Source organism: Patiria miniata, unplaced genomic scaffold, assembly GCF_015706575.1.
Source record: "Patiria miniata isolate m_02_andy unplaced genomic scaffold, ASM1570657v1 HiC_scaffold_22, whole genome shotgun sequence".
Lineage (NCBI taxonomy): Eukaryota > Metazoa > Echinodermata > Asteroidea > Valvatida > Asterinidae > Patiria > Patiria miniata.
The window spans coordinates 11,012,990-11,033,626 of NW_024037061.1; the positions used below are offsets into that span (position 1 = coordinate 11,012,990).

Consider the following 20,637-nt stretch of genomic DNA (forward strand, 5'->3'; position numbering starts at 1 on the left):
CGAAAGCTGACGGCAAAAAAAAATACAGGAATGCAAAAATACAATGTATATAAAAGTACAAAATGATATAAAAGTACAAAATGAATAATTAATGGCCCGATCCATGGTGTTCTGACCAATCACAGCAGCCGTGATTTATGTCCGACGTGCGTGCACTAAAGTCCGACCATGCGTGCACGCGCGTATGATGCGCGCGGAAGGAAAATGCAGAGGAGCACGTGTCAATTTGCCCACGTGCGCACTGGGCGGAGCTTACTGGATCGGTCCAAATTTCTTGAAAGAGCAATGATTATTAGAGAGAAGGAGCTATAATACAAATGATGAAAATGCATGGAAATAAGGTTGGGAAGCTATGCTACGTACGAGGACAGGAAGAATTTATTGTACAATGATTAAAATCGCCCCACGGGAGACAGTGTTCTATGCTGGGATCAATAGTAGGGGGACCATGGTACCGAAGACTGAGTGTTAAGGGAAGAAAGAGTACAGTGCGAGTGACTGCTTGATCTAGTAAAGCGACTAGGCCTAGGGGTGTTTTGTACTGAAGAAAAGAAAGACGAAAATGTGCTGGGAAGATTGTTGGTGAATTTGTACGTGAACATCGCAGCGTGAAAACTATTTATATCAGTAGGAGTAAGGGTGCTCAACTGTGCAAATAGGTGTGAACAGTGTTCTCTTGGCGGTAAGAAAGTACAGATCCGAGACAGCCCTTTTTGTGCAATATTTAAAGGATGTAATTGGTATTACTGGCACGACCCCAGACAAAATTGCAATAGTTCAAATCGGGTAAATAAAGGAGGGGCATAGAGGACGTTGGGAGAAAATGACGAATCCTAGAGATGATCGACGCCAGAGTGGCGAGAAATGGTTTTAGTAATAAGAGATGTGGTTGGACCAGGAGAGTTTGTGATCGATGAGACAATAGCATAAAAGTCATAACACTGTATGGGAAAACTCTCCCTCAGGCCCTGGAGCTAGGAACACACTCAGGCTAAGGCCAAAAAAAAAGTCTCCGGTTTCTGGTATGGAGATTGCCCAAAAAGTGGTGCGGCGACGCGGCTTTTTTTTTTTTTACCTGATTTTTTTTGCTTCAAATGTCGGCTGATGACTGCAAATGGTGCCCGACTAAACTATCCCCATCTAAAAACACGTTAAAATTGTGCAGCAGCAGGATTCCAGTCAAACCATTGAGTTTGGCGGTTTTGAGACATCATCTTTCATTGAAAAAAACACTTTTTCATTTTGCCGACGCGCATGGCTACGGCGACGCGCGCGCATACCAGAAACCGGAGCTTATTTTTTTGGCCTTAGTAGGTGCTTAAGATAAATTTTCAGTTTCCTTGACAAAGAATGTACTATCACAGAACCCCAAATCGTTCCATAATAGTAATATACTAGATTCATGTTTTGTCCGTAGAAATGTTTTAAATATTGTGATTAAATCGCTGTAAGTGGTACGTTTTACATTGTACAAAGACCCCGCAAAATATTAATATCTTGCAGGATGACAAATAAATTCACAAATGTATTTGATTTGAATGAAAAAAATGCTGGCCCTAGTACTCCGTGTGGAAGTTTCATACAGGCTCCCGATGGCACTTATCAATCCGAGACTCTGTACTCAGTTTAGCAACGTGGTAACTGACGTGTTTCGAAATCATGAAAATAAATTTCATTCACAATGTTTAAAAATGCATTCCCAAACTTTGGTTTCAGAATTATTTTCACACGAAATTCCATGATGGTGTTTTCCCGACACTAGTGTGTTCCTGATTTGTATTTAGCGATTACATCATGGGTAGGCATACGGGTATGTCTAGACTGGTGCTGTTTTCGGTGTGCAGTTTCCCAAACGCTTGTCTTCAGCGTGCATGTATATTAGGAGTCAGGACGTCGGCTTAATATCTAGGTCCATTTTCTGCTTTTAGAACAAATCTTGAAATCAGGAGGCAAGTATAATTTGTAGTACATTTTGTATTTCTGTTTGTTATGGATATTGAGGGCTTTGAAATAATGCTAGAATAGGACGTTATCTGTGGCTGGAGACAACAAAACCGAGGATAACTCCTTGATTGTTGGCTTTCTTCTCAAAATGGCCATGGCGATCTTTGAGATTCTTACTTTTCATTTCCATGTTTCACCTGAGAACAGATTTTATTCAGTATATGTGTATGTCCGATTTAGGAGTATTTTTTTGTCATTGATATTTTTTTTAAGTTCGGAAAAGCTCTTATGTGTACTTCATACACAGGAGTTACGGACTGATAAAATGCAAGCTTATATATATGGAGACACCAATACAACATTTGGACATACATGTAGACGCCTATTTGGTCAATGAGGAGCAATTTGGGAATCCAAAGCAAAACACTTTTATTCAAGGAGCTTTGCAATTGCTCCTTTTTTTTATAATACATATTGCACCAGGGTTTTATTCTACAATAACTCTACTTCGAGCTGTGTTATGAACAAATTGTTAAAAATTGGAGGGCCGTTTTAATTTCTTTTTATTATTTTATACAAAGCAATAGAGCCATTTCATGGCAACAATCTTTGAGGTTTTTCTTCGTTCTTCTACAGGCACAGCAAGAGTGGACAGTTTATACATTCATTGTTACAGAATTAGTAACAAACACCTCAAACAAGGCTGCCTTATGAAAAGGGTATCTACACCCTGTACACCCTTGAACCCAAAAGCGACTAATGCAAACAATCAAACACACAACGATATTATACACATTTTGTACTTTATCTTCCCACCAACTTGGTAAGTTTTCAAAACACCAAACGCTTCGGATATAAACGATTAACGTACAAATTAATATTATCAAAAATAGTACCTCAGAGAGACATTCTCAAAGACTTGTGCACAAACATTTAAAACTTTCAGGATCCCTAAACCCCATTTTACCTTATCCTACCCCCACGGATTTTGGTACATTTATGTTTTGGATCACGAGAAATCGATCTAGCCTATTTGTGACATTACAATTTTGCCTCTAAAAAGGAGTTGTGACATTAGAGAGGCATTGACATTTCTCCTTAATCTACCTCGTCTCCCTCAGGTATAACTTATGACGAAAAGCTGTTACAACGAGGGTACATTTACAGAAATTAATGTCCAGGTCTACATAAATTATTTTTGTTGAATAAAGCATATACCATACCTAAAAAAAATGTAGTCTAGAGAAACAATCCAACTCATCAAAGTATACCAAATACCAATCACAATTTACTGCCTTTTATCGGGTACAATGTATGTGTGTGAATGCATCAATAAGGTTCACATGCCTACCCTCTAAAGTTCTTTGAAAAAATGAGGATGACCACCGTTAGGTTTAAGCCAACCTACAGTTCAATGCATTGAGTCTCAACTGTTAACTGTTGAATGGTGCATTAACCAGTGAAGTATGTGCCCATCAATGATCCTTGTTGCTAGACCCTACAGTGCCCCTCTGTAGGTTATGCAAGGGTCTTACATGTATAGCCAGGGCCCAATGTCATGGAGCCGTATGCAGGAAGTAGTGCTTACTTTGCTCAGCAAAAATCAATTGAGAATCAGTCACAAGGAATAAACCTTGCATAATAGTTGGGCTGGAAATCTGTCTTTGATTAGCAAATTGTTGTTCCTAGCAGCTCCAATTGGCCCCTGATCCATGTCTCATTGCAAGTCCTTGAAGGATATTTTTTCAACCAGCATCCAAACCCCTGCGCTTATTCCTACGCCACCCAGCAGCCAGCTGGTGTAGCTGCTTCCGACAAGGAAAAGGAAAGCGTTCAAAGGTGTCAGGAAAACGACAAGCTCCACGTTCAGGACATGATCAGCGACGACATGGTGTTGTACAAAGGTGGCGAAGACTGGCAGGGTCGCAACAAAAAGGATGGCTTCAAGCAAGGCGTATAGGCCTATTCCAGTCTGGAGAAGATCGCTGTGGAGAAGGGTTGCAGAATAGATGCTGAACATGCAAGCTCCAAGGACCACACCTGTCCGGCGTTTGGGCGTTAAGGAAGTGATGATGTGTGGGTCCTGGTGGAGGTTCAGGAGAAGCAAGGCACACCCTGAGTTCCAGATCTCCTGGGGCTGGAGAGGGCAGTTCAGGCATGCTAGGAGGTATGCTGAAATGGTCAAGAGGTTGCTGATGGTCGACACTTGATTGGGTGCAAACCCAAAAGGATCCCTGCTTTGTAGCAGAAGACAGTAGAAACGAAGAGCAAACCCAAGCAGTATGCTGATAGCGCAGTAGAGTCGCAGGCATGGAGTTAGGAAATCTTCAAAGATGTTAAAGTCAGCTTTCATTCCTTGGCTCAACTCGGTGATATAAGTCACTGATCCTACAGATGCAAGAAAGCAGACTGCCGGCTTTAGTAGAGGTTGCTTCCTGACAAGTTGTTTTGCCCTGAAGCTTACCCATAGTGAGAGGAGGATGAAGGCACATGCTACACAAGACAACGTGTATTGTAACAGGGTTAGTTTGTTGGGTGTTGTGAAGAGAATCTCCGAGATTTTGACACCTGAGGCAAGGCCGGTGATAGCAGACTGGGAGAACACGGCAAATAGGCTCTGATCTGGTGACATAATGCCAAGGACGACAGCTACAAGCAAAGTACCAGCCAACAAGGTCAACCAGCCGCTCAAGCTTTGCCACTCCAGCAGAGTGGTTGGTTGTATGACAAATGCAAGCCCAGTGGCAGCCAGGCAGAGAACGTTTACTCTACGGGCTACAGGTATGTGGCGCAAGTGCTGCGTGGTCAGTTTGAGGCAAACTGTGGCAGTTAATGCCACCACCAAGCAAACAACCTGTGAATTGGTTGGTGAGCTGTTATACAGCATGTAACTTGCAGGTTGTATTAGACTCTGATAGCAGAGTAGCAAACTAGCCATGATGCTGACGATGTAACCTAATGCAGCCTTGTTAGATACCTCTCCCTGCCACTCAAAGAACAGAAGCTTGGTCATGGCCAGGGCCAAAGCAACGACTGGTACCCCAAATAAGCCACTGGTGTCAGACGGCTTCCCTGTCAGAATGCCAACCAAAAACGGCACCTTGTAGGCATGGAGCACTGACCCTATCCAGACACAATACCACAGGACAATGCCAGCAGATAGCAACCTCACTAGGAGATACACACTGGTGACGCTAGTGCACAGCATCAGGAGAAAGGAGTACAGGTCTTGTCTGTAGAGGTACGATTCAGTGTAGACCATCACTCCCATGAACGTGATTAACAAGGTTGTTGAGAGTCTGTGATTACCTACATTGCACGCAAGGAAACAGGCGACAGACAAGAGTGCATTCAGTATCAGTGCAAACTCAATGGCAGAAAGGTCCACATTAGGAAGTTTCAAATGCCATGGAATACTGTACTGCACAGCAAGTACATAAATAAGCACCACAGCCAAGCAGCATGCACACTTGAACATTTGGCCAATTTGGCCCTTTTGGGAGGCTGTCCATCCGAGAAGCACGTTTGCGAGTATTATCACCGACAGCCAGTGAATAAGTAATGAATCCTGTGTCTGACTGAGAATTATCCAACCAAGGAACAGTGATGCAAGGCCAGAGGTCCATCTCAACCCAATGACAAACCGGTATGGAATGCCGTAACAATCAGACCAAGTTCTTAACTCAAGTAATGTCATCAGAAAGCAGGGTGAACTGAACAGGAACAGGAGCTTCACAATGGTGGTCACACTGAGTAGGTTCCAAATGTTCAAAATGATGAAAATCTCTGCAGGTGCTGATACGTATAAAATCAGAAGCAAGGAGACTTCGGCATGACCGAGAACAAAGATGTCAGAGCTTGAGCCAAAGTTTGTCTTGCGAAACGACGGCTGTGAGGGGGTAACAAAGAGTCTGAGTACAAGGAAGCCATGAATGATGATACTATAGGGTATGTAGTGGGACGAGGTAAACATTGCCAGGACACAGCTGAAAATGGCCACTGACACGGTTGGAAAGATCGTGAAGAGCGACATCTCTATGGTCTCAGCCAGCACTGGCTCCTCTTTCAGGAACTCCTCAAAGTGTATTAGTACCCATCCCCCTGTCATCACCACCGACATGTTGAGGAGGAGAATGGTGATGAAGTGGTACATGGATTCCCACACCAGCGGCAGGGCGGAGTAGATGGTGCTGACCTGAGCTGCGATGAAGACCAACAGGAAGGCCAACACGGCTCTCCGTCTGGCGCCCCCACTCTGCATGAAGTGGATAATGAGTCCTCCGACAACAACGACACCGAGAAGTAGCTCTCCGCACAGGGCCAGGGCCAAGCACAGACCTGGCAGGGCAGCAACACACACACGGCCATCGTACTGAAAGGGTCTAAGCTCAAACCACTTTGGTAGCTCCTTTGGGGGAAAGTGGGTGTCAGTGGGGGACTGGAATCAGCTGGTGAAGGTGGTGGTTCAAAAGCTGCTCTCCTCATGGTGAGCATCAATTTGCTATTGGGAAAAACAGAAAGAAACAAAAGTTTTAAAAATGTGGACAGGACAATTCAATTAACCATAACCATCCCAACTCCATCAAAATCCATTCCCCCATATTGGGTGGATTTGGGGGAACTTGGTCCAGAAGGCCAGGCGTGACTAAATATTGATGCAGTATGATGGGTTTGGGCCTAATCATGAGCCTGAAGCAGTGCTGGGGGTATCTGATTGATTTTGCCTAGCTTCCTGTACTGCTATTGTAATAAAAGCCATTTGTAGAAAGTCTGTGAATGTCAACCAGTGGTGGACTCCATTACAGGTATGTCATGTACAGTTTTGTATGTGATGCACAGTGATTGATGGATTTTGATGGACTGGTCCAGTTCCTAGTTAAAGACGCTAGGGAGTTAGGGTTAATGTTCAAACATAAAGTTAGCGAAAATTGAGAAACTTCCACATATTGGTATCCAAAACATATTACAAAAGTTAAAAATGCCACACAAAAAATTAAAGTAAAAACATAGCATAAGATGAAATAAAACTGACAAACGAAACACTAAAGGGACACTGGGTCCTGAAACAGCCCAATTGGGCTACAAAATGCGCTTTGAACGAAATGATGTTTATCGGAAAGAACATTTAAAAGTAGGATATACACATGTATACATCCACACAACTATCCTCTAAAACCTGGTTTTTTGTGTGTTATTCCTGTATAATGCATGCGAATACGAATTTCGGGGTCCGCTTTTGCGACCCCCAAAAGTTGAGCTGTTTGGGTGCTACATGTAGTTGTGATTTCATTCGAAAAGGGTTCGCCTTTTGCGGACGTCAAAGAAAATATATTTTGTGCTTTGGTGATTGGTCACCGCTGTTCCCGAGACAAACGTGTATTCATGTATGTATGCTATATTGTACAAACAGGGAACGACAGGGAATGTCGTGACCGATGTAAACAACAGGGTTTTTTTCTTGGGAACAGTAAGACATACATGTAGATTGGTTTCCTTTCAACTAGATGTTTGAAATAGGATAAGTAAACAATGCAAAACATGAAATTTTCGGGGATTTCAGGATCTAGTGCCCCTTTAATCTACATGTATTGTCTGCTTGCACTTTTGATCTTAATCTCATGGCTTTAGAATTTGATGACAGAATGATTTGATAATGCAACTTTTTTCATGACAATCCTCTGCAGTTCAACCAATACACGTATATAAATTTATTCAAGTTCACATTGGAGTCTGGGTATGCTCTGTGGATGGCAAAGAAGCAGTTAATTTGGTTTTTTTTTTATAAAGTACATGTATGGCCAGTGAACCAGTAGGAACTACATTTGAAATGGGATTTCTACAATAACTGCTCATGCGATAGGATTAAGTGTACCTACTTCAGGGCCCTTTTATTCTTCTTTACAAAATGAGTTCTACAACCTTTAAAAGCAATTTTTTTTTTATTCCAATGCCCCCTTTTTTCTTTACCAGCATACATGTATTTGGTAGAAAATGCAACCCAGTTTTCCAGTTGGCAACCAAAGCCATTTCATGCATTGGGTATCATTCACCGTCTTCATTTCTTGTTGCATTTCTCATTTTCAGCTTTTGTTGTACCCCAAAATGTGTGTCATACATGTATAAACATGTATTGTCTGTGGAGGGCTGTGCAGGTTTTGTCTGGGCGTGGCAAGGAAAGGCCTTGATGTAATGACCATGTAAGTTGTAGTGCATGACAACTTTTAAATCCCCCCTGGGCATGCTGGGTTGGGAGTAGAGTTATGATGCTTTTACATGTACCATAAGCTACCCCACTCACACTGACCATCACCGAGCCCCGCCCTTTGTATTTTCTCATAATTAATTGTTTTCCTTGCATTTATTTCTACAACAAATTCCTTTATTCTTACTATAATTAAAGAACTTAAATCGTAGTTGCCCCTAAAATTAGAAGTAATTAGTAATAATTAGTAGAAATAAGTAGACAGATCCAATCTTTCTTAATAAATTTATTTACTTGAAGCCTAAACATCTTCTCTTTCTACCAAGTTATTTGTTTGTCTCGCTGCGGCACCTGACCACGCTACAGTATGATCAAAGAATTTTTGCACTCCTAAAAAAGTGTTTCTTCATCAGATTTATAACTGTTGGTACTTTTCAGGTCATACTAAGGAATATGAGTGGTGGGGTGGCCCTGTATGGAATTCTTCCCGGTTTGTATTTTTGAGGGACATTTTGGGGTGAAATGACGATTTTAACTACAAAACGCAACACGAAAAAGATGGCGATCACCGTGATTTTGAAACGCGTACAAAATCAAAATCGTAATTTCTACCACGAGCACAAGACACTGTTCAAATTACAAAAATAAAGGTGTCATTAGAATAAATAGAAGTCATTTTTGAATGACAAAAAGCACCTTTATTACTCTTATTTGATCGAAACTAAAGACATGAAAGAGGGGCCCATAACTACATGATTGCCCACATGGTTATTTCTATTTGTGTTTTCACGGTTTTGTAATTCATATATACAATGTAGTCGTGTTCCCTAACGTGGTGCACTTCCACTTTCTTCGTGTAGTGTTGCTAAACCTCTTTGTTGACAAACCTCAAATTCATGCAGTAAAATCCTAGTACTTTTACCTTATTAATGCTTGCTATTTAACCTCTGTGAACAATTTCGGTTTCATAAAATTTAATCCGAAATTAAAAAAACGGTGGCGTACGGAAATTGGGCACAAATTGGTGCAGTGTTCCCTAACGTGGCGCACTTGAATAAATCTCGAAAAAAAATCGAAATTAACATTTAAGAATTTCTGTAAACTTGATAAATTCTGATAAATAATTATTATCTCTACTTGTACTTAGGCCCTACATACCCAGCCATATGTTTGTCAGAAAATTATTTTCTTATTTATTCGGAGCATTATCAAAGGGTTCACTTTTGCACTTGAAAATATAACCAGAAAATCACGCCAAAATAAATTTTTCCTGTAACTTTGTTACACTTACAGGTAAATAAACTCGCGATTTATGAACAGGAGTGTTTAGAACTTGATAAAATTTAACTTTCTGTGAAATTTCAGTTAAAACTTTTGCTCTAGGTAGGTGCTACTGGCGAATAATCAAAGTGCGCCACGTTGGGGGCCGTGCCACGTTAGGGTACATAGTTTGGGAAAGAATGTTGCAACCTGAAGCTACTTCAGCGGTTGTGTACAAAGACCATGGCATGTATGTAGCTGGAGTTACCCAGCCCTGAGTTTTATCATTGGGTTGTCTATAAGGGCTGGAGCGAATTTTTCTCGTAACTTGTAGTATTTGCAAAAAATTTTGGAAAATGTTCAATTTTGTCCCCGTTACACACTAATTGCAACTGCAACTCACCCCAAACTTGCCTGGAATAACCATTACACAGGTCCTTGAAGTAAAAAACGATCCACGATGAAGATTCAGCCTACAATTGCAGTGAAAACAGGAGGAATAACCGCTAACTTGACAACCTTGCTGGATTGGCCAGGACCGCAATTGGTTTGTGCACAAAAAAAATTGTGTACAATGAATGGCGGTCGATTAACAGGCACAAAGAGCGATCGCTGTCAACTACTCGGTTTTGCCGGCTGCGCTGGTTGTTGGCGCATGACGTCACGCGGAAGCGTAACACCCGATAACTGTTTCATGCACTAATATAAGGTTTACCACTCGCATCACAGCTTTGGTACTGGAACCGCAACCAATAGTGCATGAAACAGTCATCGGGTGTTACGCTTCCGCGTGACGTCGCGCGCCAACAGCCAGCGCAGCCGGCAAAACCGAGTAGTTGACAGCGATCGCTCTCTGTGCCTGTTAATCGACCGCCATTCATTGTACACAATTTTTTTTGTGCACAAACCAATTGCGGTCCTGGCCAATCCAGCAAGGTTGTCAAGTTAGCGGTTATTCCTCCTGTTTTCACTGCAATTGTAGGCTGAATCTTCATCGTGGATCGTTTTTTACTTCAAGGACCTGTGTAATGGTTATTCCAGGCAAGTTTGGGGTGAGTTGCAGTTGCAATTAGTGTGTAACGGGGACAAAATTGAACATTTTCCAAAAATTTTTGCAAATACTACAAGTTACGAGAAAAATTCGCTCCAGCCCTTATAGACAACCCAATGATAAAACTCAGGGCTGGGTAACTCCAGCTAGCATGTATGGAGAGTCTAGAAAATGTTCTAAGTATTTCCTATCAAAATTGGAAATGTTTCTCAGTCCCACTCCCAGAGTCATGAGAGTCATGTCTTATCATCATTTTTGCATTGACTGACCTTCATTGAGATGATGTATGCAGAAAAAAAAGTGGCGTCAGGTTGCAACGCGTTTTCCATTGTTTGCAAGCCTTGTTACTTTAATACTAATATCAATTAGGCCTATCATACATTACATGTCATAAAACTAACAGTAACACAAACATGACAAAATAGATTGTAAATTTCATAAACGTTTCTTACCTTACCGTCGCCAAATTTTAGTGTTGTATAATGTGTATCGGCGCTGAAAACCCACAAGCAAAAGTTAACTCCTGTAAACGACTAAAATTCGGCATTTTACCAATCATTATAAACAAAAATTAGCACCAAAATCTGACTCAGTTGCCGTACATGCCGTAAATCATTTGTAAATGGAGGCCGCCATTGCCACTCACCGAAGTGAGCCAAATGGTGGCGCTCTTCAAGTATTGCGTGAAACTTCTCTCAAGCTTGAGGACATTTTTTTGGCCAACCACCGCCCCCCACCCCCCCCCCCCAAAAAACCAATCAATTAATAAAGGTAATTTACGACCCTGAGAAAATGTTTAAATGCATTATGGAAGAACTAAATAGGGCAAACAAACAAAAATTGTCAAAGTCATAAGAATTAGACAAGAAATTAGACTTCACACGTAAACTTTAACATCATTAACTTTTATATTGGCAAAATTTAATCCATTTGGTTCATTTTGCTAACTATGTCAGTACATGTATTACAAAAATAATCAGTTTACAAAGCTTAATTAGAAATATAAAAATAAGTTCGGATTTTTTATAAGACATACGTTTCATATCAATTCAATAACAATTATATACATGTACATAATTTTAACAAAATCCAAAGAAATGATTTAAGCTGCATAGAAAATAAAAAAGGCAGAATATCATAGAAAGCTAATATTTTAGATATGTTCCATCTAATAAAATTTCAGTACCATCAGATTGCATGCATAGTTAATTTGTCAAATATCAAACCAAGTGACAATTTTAGTTTTGATGCCAACTTAAAAAGAGATCCGTTCTGCCTATAGTAATAGTAATTATGTTCACATCATAAAAGAGGAAGACATTTTTCAAATGTGGGTCTTTCTATAATTGTGACCTGTTCTGTCAAAATCAGACTTTTCTGGGCATAAGGTCAAAAATGAGATTTTTGCATATTGTTAAAATATGTTCTGTTTCCTTTTAATAGGTGGTTTAATTTTTGAAACCGGTCATTCCTGCGCAAAGTTATGCTATTTTGAAGTTCATTGGGTCGAAAAGTAGAAAACAGAGAAAATGGACACGAACGTCACAAAACAGACATTTCTTTAACTGATGTACCTTAACAAATCATCAAATATACTATAATTAGAGATCAAATTAGGGTTTCAAACTTTTATAGTATAGTTTAGACATGCTCGGAATTACAAATATGCAAAAATTAGAAAATGGAAAAAAATAGAATAAAAAAAAGAACAGGTCACAATTTAGAGTCCAAAGTGTGACATGTTTTCCCATCCCTGTTACTTTGAGGAAGACTGCAATTATCTAGGGGTGCATGATGAGAATTGCAATCAATTTTCAGGTGTAACAGGAACAGGAAACAGGTGAACTCCATTCTGACCCACAGATACACTCAAATTTTAAATTGGTTTATGTTATTCAAGGCAGAACTAACACACACGATCATCATCATAGCATGATCTTTATCAAAGGCAAAGTTTTGGAACTTAAAAAACTCTTTTTTTTTCAACTACAGTACCGGTATTTGTCTCTGCAAAAGTCTAGTAAAAATTGTGTCTTTGATAATTTTCCCTGTAAGGAATTTAGAATGTAAAAATAATACAATAGAAATATTAAAAATAAGAACTTGACATAAATGAATTACATGGTAACAGTATTTCAAAGAAAGCTGTGTTACAATCAGTTTTAATTTAATATTTTTATACACGACCAAAATCAGTCAAAAACTTCGTTTTTTTTTAGCAATTCAGCAATGTATGGGCTACGTACAGGAAGTAAAAGTTGCCGATAGATTTATATTTTTAGCCCTTTTTTTTCTTTTTGTTTAAGTTGTCTTACAAATTAATTGTTTTTGGGAGTAAACTGAATTAGCCTCTTTTTTCCATTTCAGATTGCCATAAAGCAGGCAGAACCGTTCCTTTCCCTTTTTTCCCCAATTCGGGCAATTCACAATGCAGTGCGCCACCAAGAGTTTGCTATGGAGGGTCAACTTTTCAAATTTACAGTCCACAAAACATGGCCCATTTGAACGAGTGTCAGTAGACAACTTGAGCTAACTTGGGGCATAGCGTTCTGCCGCCTTACAAAAAAAAACACCACATTGATAAAAGAGAAGAAAAGGGCAAACAATACTCAAATCATACTCTTACGAAACTACTGACCAGAAATACTAACAATTTCAAATGTCCCGCGCTGCAAATTTGTCGACCATCTCCCACAATGCACTGGGAAAAATGAAATCTTCGTGGCAACTCTTGGTGGCGCACTGCATTAATTATGAATCGCCCAAATTTCTTTCTGTCCAATCAAGGAGGTGAAATTGTACAGAAAACTGGATGTCAGATTCCTTGACATACGTTCACACTCATATCAGGGGATCCTGCAGTTCTTTGTCCCCATCTTGGAGTTTGCACGCGATCTGCATCGCAGACCTCAGACTGTGCAGTCGGTCTCTGTTGAAATGTTTGTCCCAGAACGGTAAAAAGCAGAAAACCTGTACAAAAGATGTCAACACACATTTACACAAGTCCTAAATGTACAGCAAAGATGACAAATACTTAACTCAAATAAGTAAAAATCCTATGGGGAGTCAGGTTGGCAGTGTGGTACTTTCCTCGCCTTTCACCTCTATACCTCTGTGACATAGGTTCTTATCCCGACATGGCCACGGGTGTCACTTGAATTTTTTCATGGCAGCCAATCTACTCGGGCCAAAAAAAATGCTCCGGTTACCCTACCTACCCTATTTTGACAGCCCCTACCCTAATTTTTTTTGTTTGGGGGGGGATGAGGAAAAAACCCTGAAAATCTTCAATTACTACCTTTTACTCTTGACTACACGCAGACACCTCCATACGATCGTGCAAAAAAAAAAAAATTGCAAACAAAATTCCCTAACCTACCTACCCTATTTTCAAATGCCATGTAATCGGAAGCAGCAGTATTTTTTTTTTTTGCCTCACCATTAGTGCTGCAAGATGTCACTGGCAATGAAAACATTGAAAATCTGGGGGTGGGGGATGTGGATGATTCTTGGAGGTTCTGTTGGGCATGCATAGGAGGTGTACCAAGAAGGGGGGGGGGGCCTTTCACCTCACGTGGAATGGGTGAGGGATTTGGTTCAAATGTGGAACAGTTTTGGTAAGGTCTCTAAAAACATGCTGTAGTCACATCAATCACAAGTTGATGACAAATCATCCAGCCGTTAAGTCAAGTTGAAAATATACAAATGAATGTAAGCAAGTTCAGATAAGCCTCTGCACTGATGACGTCACACTTTGTTTACATGTGTGCTTTCTTACGGGAGCATGGTGAAGACAATGCTTTCGTAGCCACATAGAAAAGCGCACAATTAAATGAAGTGTGACGTCATCACTACACAGGCTTATTTCAAATGCATATGCGTGCAATATGGGTCATGTGGTCATTTGGGATAATCAAACGTCACATGAATAATTCAAACGTCACATGAATGCACAAAGAGACGGTTGCACGACGCTCATGCATTAATTACAAGCAGAATCGGCGTCTGAGTAACAAGTCGCTTGATGCCTATCCTGAATGACCTTTGGCCTGGACAACTTCATCGAGATACTGAACTGGCTTATGAATGAGAAGAAGGCATTCCATTGTCACTGTCCTGACACTGTTCATTTCAAATGCTTCTCCCTTGACTTAACACATGACTTGTGATGACTAGATTACAACTGTGGTAGTTTATTTCAAATGAAAGGACCTACCGAATTAAAGATGAAACACAGAGGAAACCAGGTAGGCAGAAAGCCGCTGGAGAATGACAAACACTGTAAAACAAGAAAAATAGTAAGACTTTTGAAATATGCTATTAAAACAACCAAAAGCCATCAAGTTCAACTCCACAAACTAAAAATTAATACCCCAATGAGCCATACTAAATTTTCTGTTTGCCTCCATTTCGTATTCCAGTACTCCCGAAATTATAATCTGTATCTTTTTTTTCAAATCAGTAAAAATTGTACCATGCACGTTCATACAAAGTCAAATCTATCACTCAAGATTCAGGCTCTAGATCTATGGATGAGTTGAACTATCAGTAGGGAATCCAGCACAGCCAGTTCCCCACCCCCCCCCCCCTCTATTTTCCTTGGTTTTTTGGTGGGAGGTAGGTCTTTGCCTCCATTTTTGCAACCCTCCCCTATCCATAAATGCTGGATCTGTCACTGACTATTGCCTGCTCCTGGGTGGACCCGGGCCCAAGAAGTGAAATTTGGTAAGCACAGACTAGAAAGTATTTGCTCAGCAAAAAAAAAGCAGGATCAGCTAAAATGTCGTCAAAAGTTCATTGCTTGTCATCAGGTGACTTATGCGTCACAAATTAACTGGATAACCAATATTTTCTGCGAAGCAGGTGCATAAACTTGAGCTGGTGATTGGGGTTGGGACTGGCCAATTCGGGCGATTCACAATGCAGTGCGCCACCAAGAGTTTGCCATGGAGAGTCCACTTTTCAGGTTTACGGTCGACAAAACATGGTCCATTTGAATGAATGTCAGTAGACAACTTGAGCTAATATGTTATAGATTGGAGCATAGCGTTCTCAGCCGCCTTACAAAAAAACCACCATTTTGATAAGAAGAAAAGAAAAGGGCAAACAGATCCTCGAATCATACGCTTACAAAACTACTGACCGGAAAAAACTAACAATTTCAAATGTCCCGCGCTGCGAATTTGTCGACCATCTCCCACAATGCACTGGGAAAAATGAACTCTCCGTGGCAAACTCTTGGTGGCGCACTACATTGTGAATCGCCTGAATTGCAAGGGGAGGGGAGGGGATTGGGAATGGGAGGGAGTTGGCAGGAGGAAGCATTACCTCAGCTTCAGTACCTTGCTCCTGGCCATGTTTGAACTCGATTTCAACGACGTCCAGCCACTCCGCCCACGTCCAGTTGAAAATCTGAACTCGGAATTTCTCCCGATCAACCTGAGGGCATTATGTCAAAAGAACTAGGGTTAAGCAGGCTTGGATGACACATTTGGAGATCTTACAATAGGATCCAATGGACAGATTGTCAGTTTGAAAGGAAAAAAAAGGTGAAAGATTAGTAGAGATTTGGGTGGGTATGTGCAATGGTAGTGATAATGATGATGCCAACAATGATGACGATTATGATTATGATTATGATGATGGTGATGGGGATTAGGCATGTTACTGTTAGGCAAAAAAAAATAGTTCTGCTTCCGGTTTCCCTACCTACCTTATTCTGACAGCCCCTACCCTAATTTTTTTTATAGGGAAAATGAGGAAAAAACACCCAAAACCATCAATTTCTACTTTTTACCCTTGACTACATGCAGATGCCTCCATATGATCGTACACACACAAAAATTGGCAAAAAAAAAATCCCTACCTGCCTACCCTATTTCCGAATGCCATTTAATCGGAAGCAGAACTATTTTTTTTTTGCCTTATTTAAATAGCCAATAATAATGATAATGGTGAATGGTGATGACTCCATTCATTCCAATCAATCTGGTGATACACTTGTACGATATATTGCTGTTGATCTCTGCTGTTATGTCAACAGGAGCGATAGAATGCACCACAAAGCCTTTGCCTTGGAGAGGCCATTTTTCAAATCTAAACTTGACGTCCTTCCAGTGTTGTATTTGAGTCCATCACAAGTCCTTCCAAGAGTCCTTTCATAAAGCCAGTCACAAGTAACTGGATGAACAATGTTAAAGGAAGGCTTTCATAACAGTGCATTTGAATTATGACTTTGACTTAAAACTGATCGAAAGACTTGTGATGGACTTGCAGGGAAGCACCCGAATATTTCATTCTTATCTTAATTAAAGTAAAACACCAATGTTAATGGAATCCCGTAATGAAACTCATTGTTACTCACAAAAAATTTTAAACTGAAGTCACACGCACTCCTGAAAATGCAGTGCCCTTGTTTAAAAGGAAATTGGTTTGACACATTTGTTGACTCTTTACCCAAAAATACCCTGCAAAATGGCCTTTGGATTCTAGGCATTTTGTAGCACATTACGTGGCAAATTGCTCATCTACTGTTTCTGGCTGTGTATATGACATGGCTATGGCTATGGCTGGCCATCTTACACGCGCCTATGGAAGCCGCTGAAGCCACTTCCCATAGTCATGTGTGTTACTGCTAGCCGTATAGCAAAGATGCAATCTTACCTTATTCACAAAGAATGTGCCGTTAGTGCTTTCCAGAGATTGGACTCGATCCACGGCTTTGATGAGCTCCTCGACACATACCCCGGGCAAGGTGTTAGGGCAGTCCCACCTAAAGTTCAGTTGAATGAAAGGACATTATAAGTATTACGACAGAACTGTAGCATTATTCCAACTATGGTTTGAACGATCCGTGCTTACGATCACCGTTCTGTGCTAACCACGCTAGCAGAAACATTCTGTGCTAACCCTGTAAGTACGCAATCCTTACCCATGCATGTACGCATGCGCATAAGCCAAAACTTCTCGCTAACACGTTAAATGCGCTTACCGTAAGCACGGAATTTTCTGCTATAGTATGCAGAGATTTTTCGTTAACTGTAAGCAGAGACATGAAATTTGGCCCTGGGCACGTGATCACTGTACACTCACGAGGCCCCCTTCAATGGAGAAACCATTGTGCACGCTACTGTACAAGACAACTGCCCTGTGATGGATTATCTGAACAATAGCTAGCACAACGCTTTCGCCATTAAAGGGGGCCTTCGTGATAGAATTGTTATCGTGACCGGATTTGTCTATAGTTGGGGTCTCTGCAATAGTTAGGGCATAACAGATACGATCAAACAATTACAAGCTATAAACCACCTCAAGCATAGTAGAGCTGGTCCCAGAGCACAACAAAATCTACTCAAGCCACTCAACAGAATGGCTAGTCACTTGAAATCTCTTCATGCATGTGGTGTCACAATGGGCTGGATTAAGCCCATGGGTAATCCTATACAATAGCACTGCTGGGCTCTCTTCACAGAGCCAACAACCAGAATAACTGGGCTGGTGAAATACTTGTCTTCACCTCATGAAAACTTTGGCGAATTTTGTTTGCTAAAGAGTGAGTAATGGTTGCCTGAATTAGTTTTGCATGTTTTTCTGCACTCAGGATTCCTAGTCTGAGTGACAGAGATCATGCCTCGGACTCTAGACTTACAATGCAATATGGGAAATAGGGTTGAATAAAGGAAATTTGCCCATGATTTATTGAATGCGTACTTCTCTCTGTGGCTGTGCACCAGTTTGACTCCCGGTACCCACATTGCGGGGCGCATCGTGGCCTGAACAGGGCCCTGGATGGAACTCAAGAAGCAGACCATTGTTCCAGTCTTCAAGAACTCACTGAAGCATTAGTGGAAGTCACGAGGGTTATTCTTTCCAGCGATGGTCATCAGATTTCATTTCCATAATCTTGCGTAACTGTAAAAAAAAATCAACCATATGATAGCTACACAAATAGACCTTTTTGCATTTTGAGTGATTTTGTACAAATGGCTACCAAGCAGTGTGGGAAGGAAAAAGCAGCAATGTCTGTCATGGTGCCGTTTATACAATTTCCATTTTTCAAATGCACTCAAGCAATATTTGCAATAAGGCTCGAGTCATAGGCAATGGTTCTTGTGGAACTCTTTCCTGTGTACAAAACGATTGTTTCATGACCTGAAGTTGTGGGGTTTTCAAAATTTATTCAAGAGAAATCCAGTAAATTTTAAAAAGAGAAAAAACGTAAATGATTTTGAAACTTTTGTCTGCAGCGCAACGGCGCAAACTCATGCACGGACCGAAAATCTTTGACCCAGCACAGAAACGTAACACACAATTTATTAACGCGCATGTAGTTGGGTCGTAAGTGCACGCGTTATCCGGAACTTGGCAAAAGCATACGGTCATTCGTTGGCAAATTTTCAAAAATTAGAGACTTTACAACTTATTTTGATTCAACAAGTATTCAATGGAAGAGTTTATACGACTGTAGTGTATGAACAAAATATTCGAAATCACACGGTCCAAGTGATATACCGATGAGAAAATTTATCGTCGATTCGCAGCTCCCGCGATTTTCTACAAACCGTTGAAACATCTCGAAGTGCGAGTCGCAAATCTGGCCAAAATTCCTCTTCTAAATACTTTATCGGAAAAATCTTTGTGTATCAACACATGATCAAGGAGCTTACATTTTTCTTTTCAAAATGCACATCTTCAGAAAAAAAATTATTGGAAACTAATCCAAAAGAGGTAGGTTTTTATTTGAACTTTGAAGCAATCCGGAACTAGGAAAAATCCGGAACTAGGAAAACGAAACGACTACGTAGTCGTAGGTAGGCCTACAAAAAAAAGTACAAATAAATGCATGCAAATCAACCCAAGAAAATTGACATTCATGTCATGATTGGAGTTCCTAAACACATGTTTGCCCGCCCGAATGATCTCTAGACAAATCTACACCGAAACTGCCACTATTTCTCAAAATGTGCACATCACAAGAGGTTACATACTCACACAATTCCGGGATTTTCTTTAAATTCTGTGCATCAAAATCATCTGTCGAGGGTATGTTGTAAACATTGGTCAAAGGTCAGTATTAAAATTTAATATTCATATTATAACTGGTTTCCTTACTTTACAGTGACATCTCAATACATCTGAATATTGGGACCAGCCATTGCTTTAATTATCGGAGCTATTGAGGGCGCTATACATGTGTGAGTCATGTCATGTGAATTGTAGTTTCGATCCAACTCGGACCCAAACCAAGTCGGACCCAAGCCAACTCGGACCCAGGCCAACTCGGACCCACCACCAACTCGGACCCACGCCAACTCGGACCCACTACCAACTCGGATCCATAACCAACTCGGACAATTATTCAACAATTTCATAAAGTTTGTCCACTTATCATCTGTAAATAGAGTGATGCTATTAAGTATAAATTTTCATTGTAGTTGTCAGATAAAATATCTGTATTGCAGCAGTTTGTCGTCGTAAAGCGCATTGAAATGCTTTTTTGAAATGCGCTTTAAAAGTGTAATTAATTATTTACTTTTATTATTTGTTTCCATTGAAACATATTGCGCTTTAACCAAAAGTAATTAAAATTAAAGTTTAACCAATTATTCATTTTCATATTTGACATCGTTCACGCCATATCTTGCTCAATTTAACAGCAATTCATTTCATTTTTAATTAACACCACATAAATTCAAAACAGATCTTCATAGAAAAATAAAATTGGAAAGTATGACATTGAAACATAAACACTTTCAAACATGACATGATTAATTCAATAAATATAAGTAAACATTATAAGTCATTCAATAAAATAAATAAAGTATAAAAACGAAGTCTATTCTAATCTCTACATGTATATGATTTAAAAAACCAAAACACATAAACACCATTGCATACACTGCAAGAAAAACGAAGGTTCCATATTGAACAAAAAAGGTTAATCAAAAAAGTAAGTTACACAGATTCGTAAAAAACCCACAAAACTCAAAGCCAGCATGTGAACTAAAAAAAAGATCAACTTATTAAATACCCTACAATTATGAAATGTCAATCATCAAAAAGGAGTATTGGAGCTCTGGGAAGATTATCCTTCAAGGCCTTACAGGTAGCTGTCTGTATGTTCGACTATGATGTTCCATGGGGGGAAAAAAGTTAATCAAAAAAGTATAAAAAGTTAAAC

General features: G+C 40.2%; 1 protein-coding gene and 1 pseudogene across 2 annotated transcripts; both read right to left on the minus strand.

Moving 5' to 3' along the window:
* Nucleotides 1–2,327: 2,327 nt before the first annotated feature.
* On the minus strand, nucleotides 2,328–6,442 carry LOC119730367 (annotated as a pseudogene).
* A 6,374-nt stretch (nucleotides 6,443–12,816) lies between these two features.
* On the minus strand, nucleotides 12,817–19,582 carry LOC119730444. Of its 2 annotated transcripts, none has more exons than XM_038203336.1 (6): nucleotides 19,445–19,582; nucleotides 18,168–18,368; nucleotides 17,121–17,229; nucleotides 15,786–15,896; nucleotides 14,674–14,736; nucleotides 12,817–13,427 (listed from the first exon to the last, which is right to left on the minus strand). In XM_038203336.1, the coding sequence occupies exons 2-6, from the start codon at nucleotides 18,266–18,268 to the stop codon at nucleotides 13,299–13,301; spliced, it is 513 nt and encodes a 170-aa protein (XP_038059264.1). In that variant the 5' UTR covers nucleotides 18,269–18,368; nucleotides 19,445–19,582; the 3' UTR covers nucleotides 12,817–13,298. The 2 variants fall into 2 exon arrangements, with proteins under 2 accessions (XP_038059264.1, XP_038059263.1); XM_038203335.1 differs by having other exon boundaries at nucleotides 19,449–19,575.
* Between the last annotated feature and the right edge of the window lie 1,055 nt (nucleotides 19,583–20,637).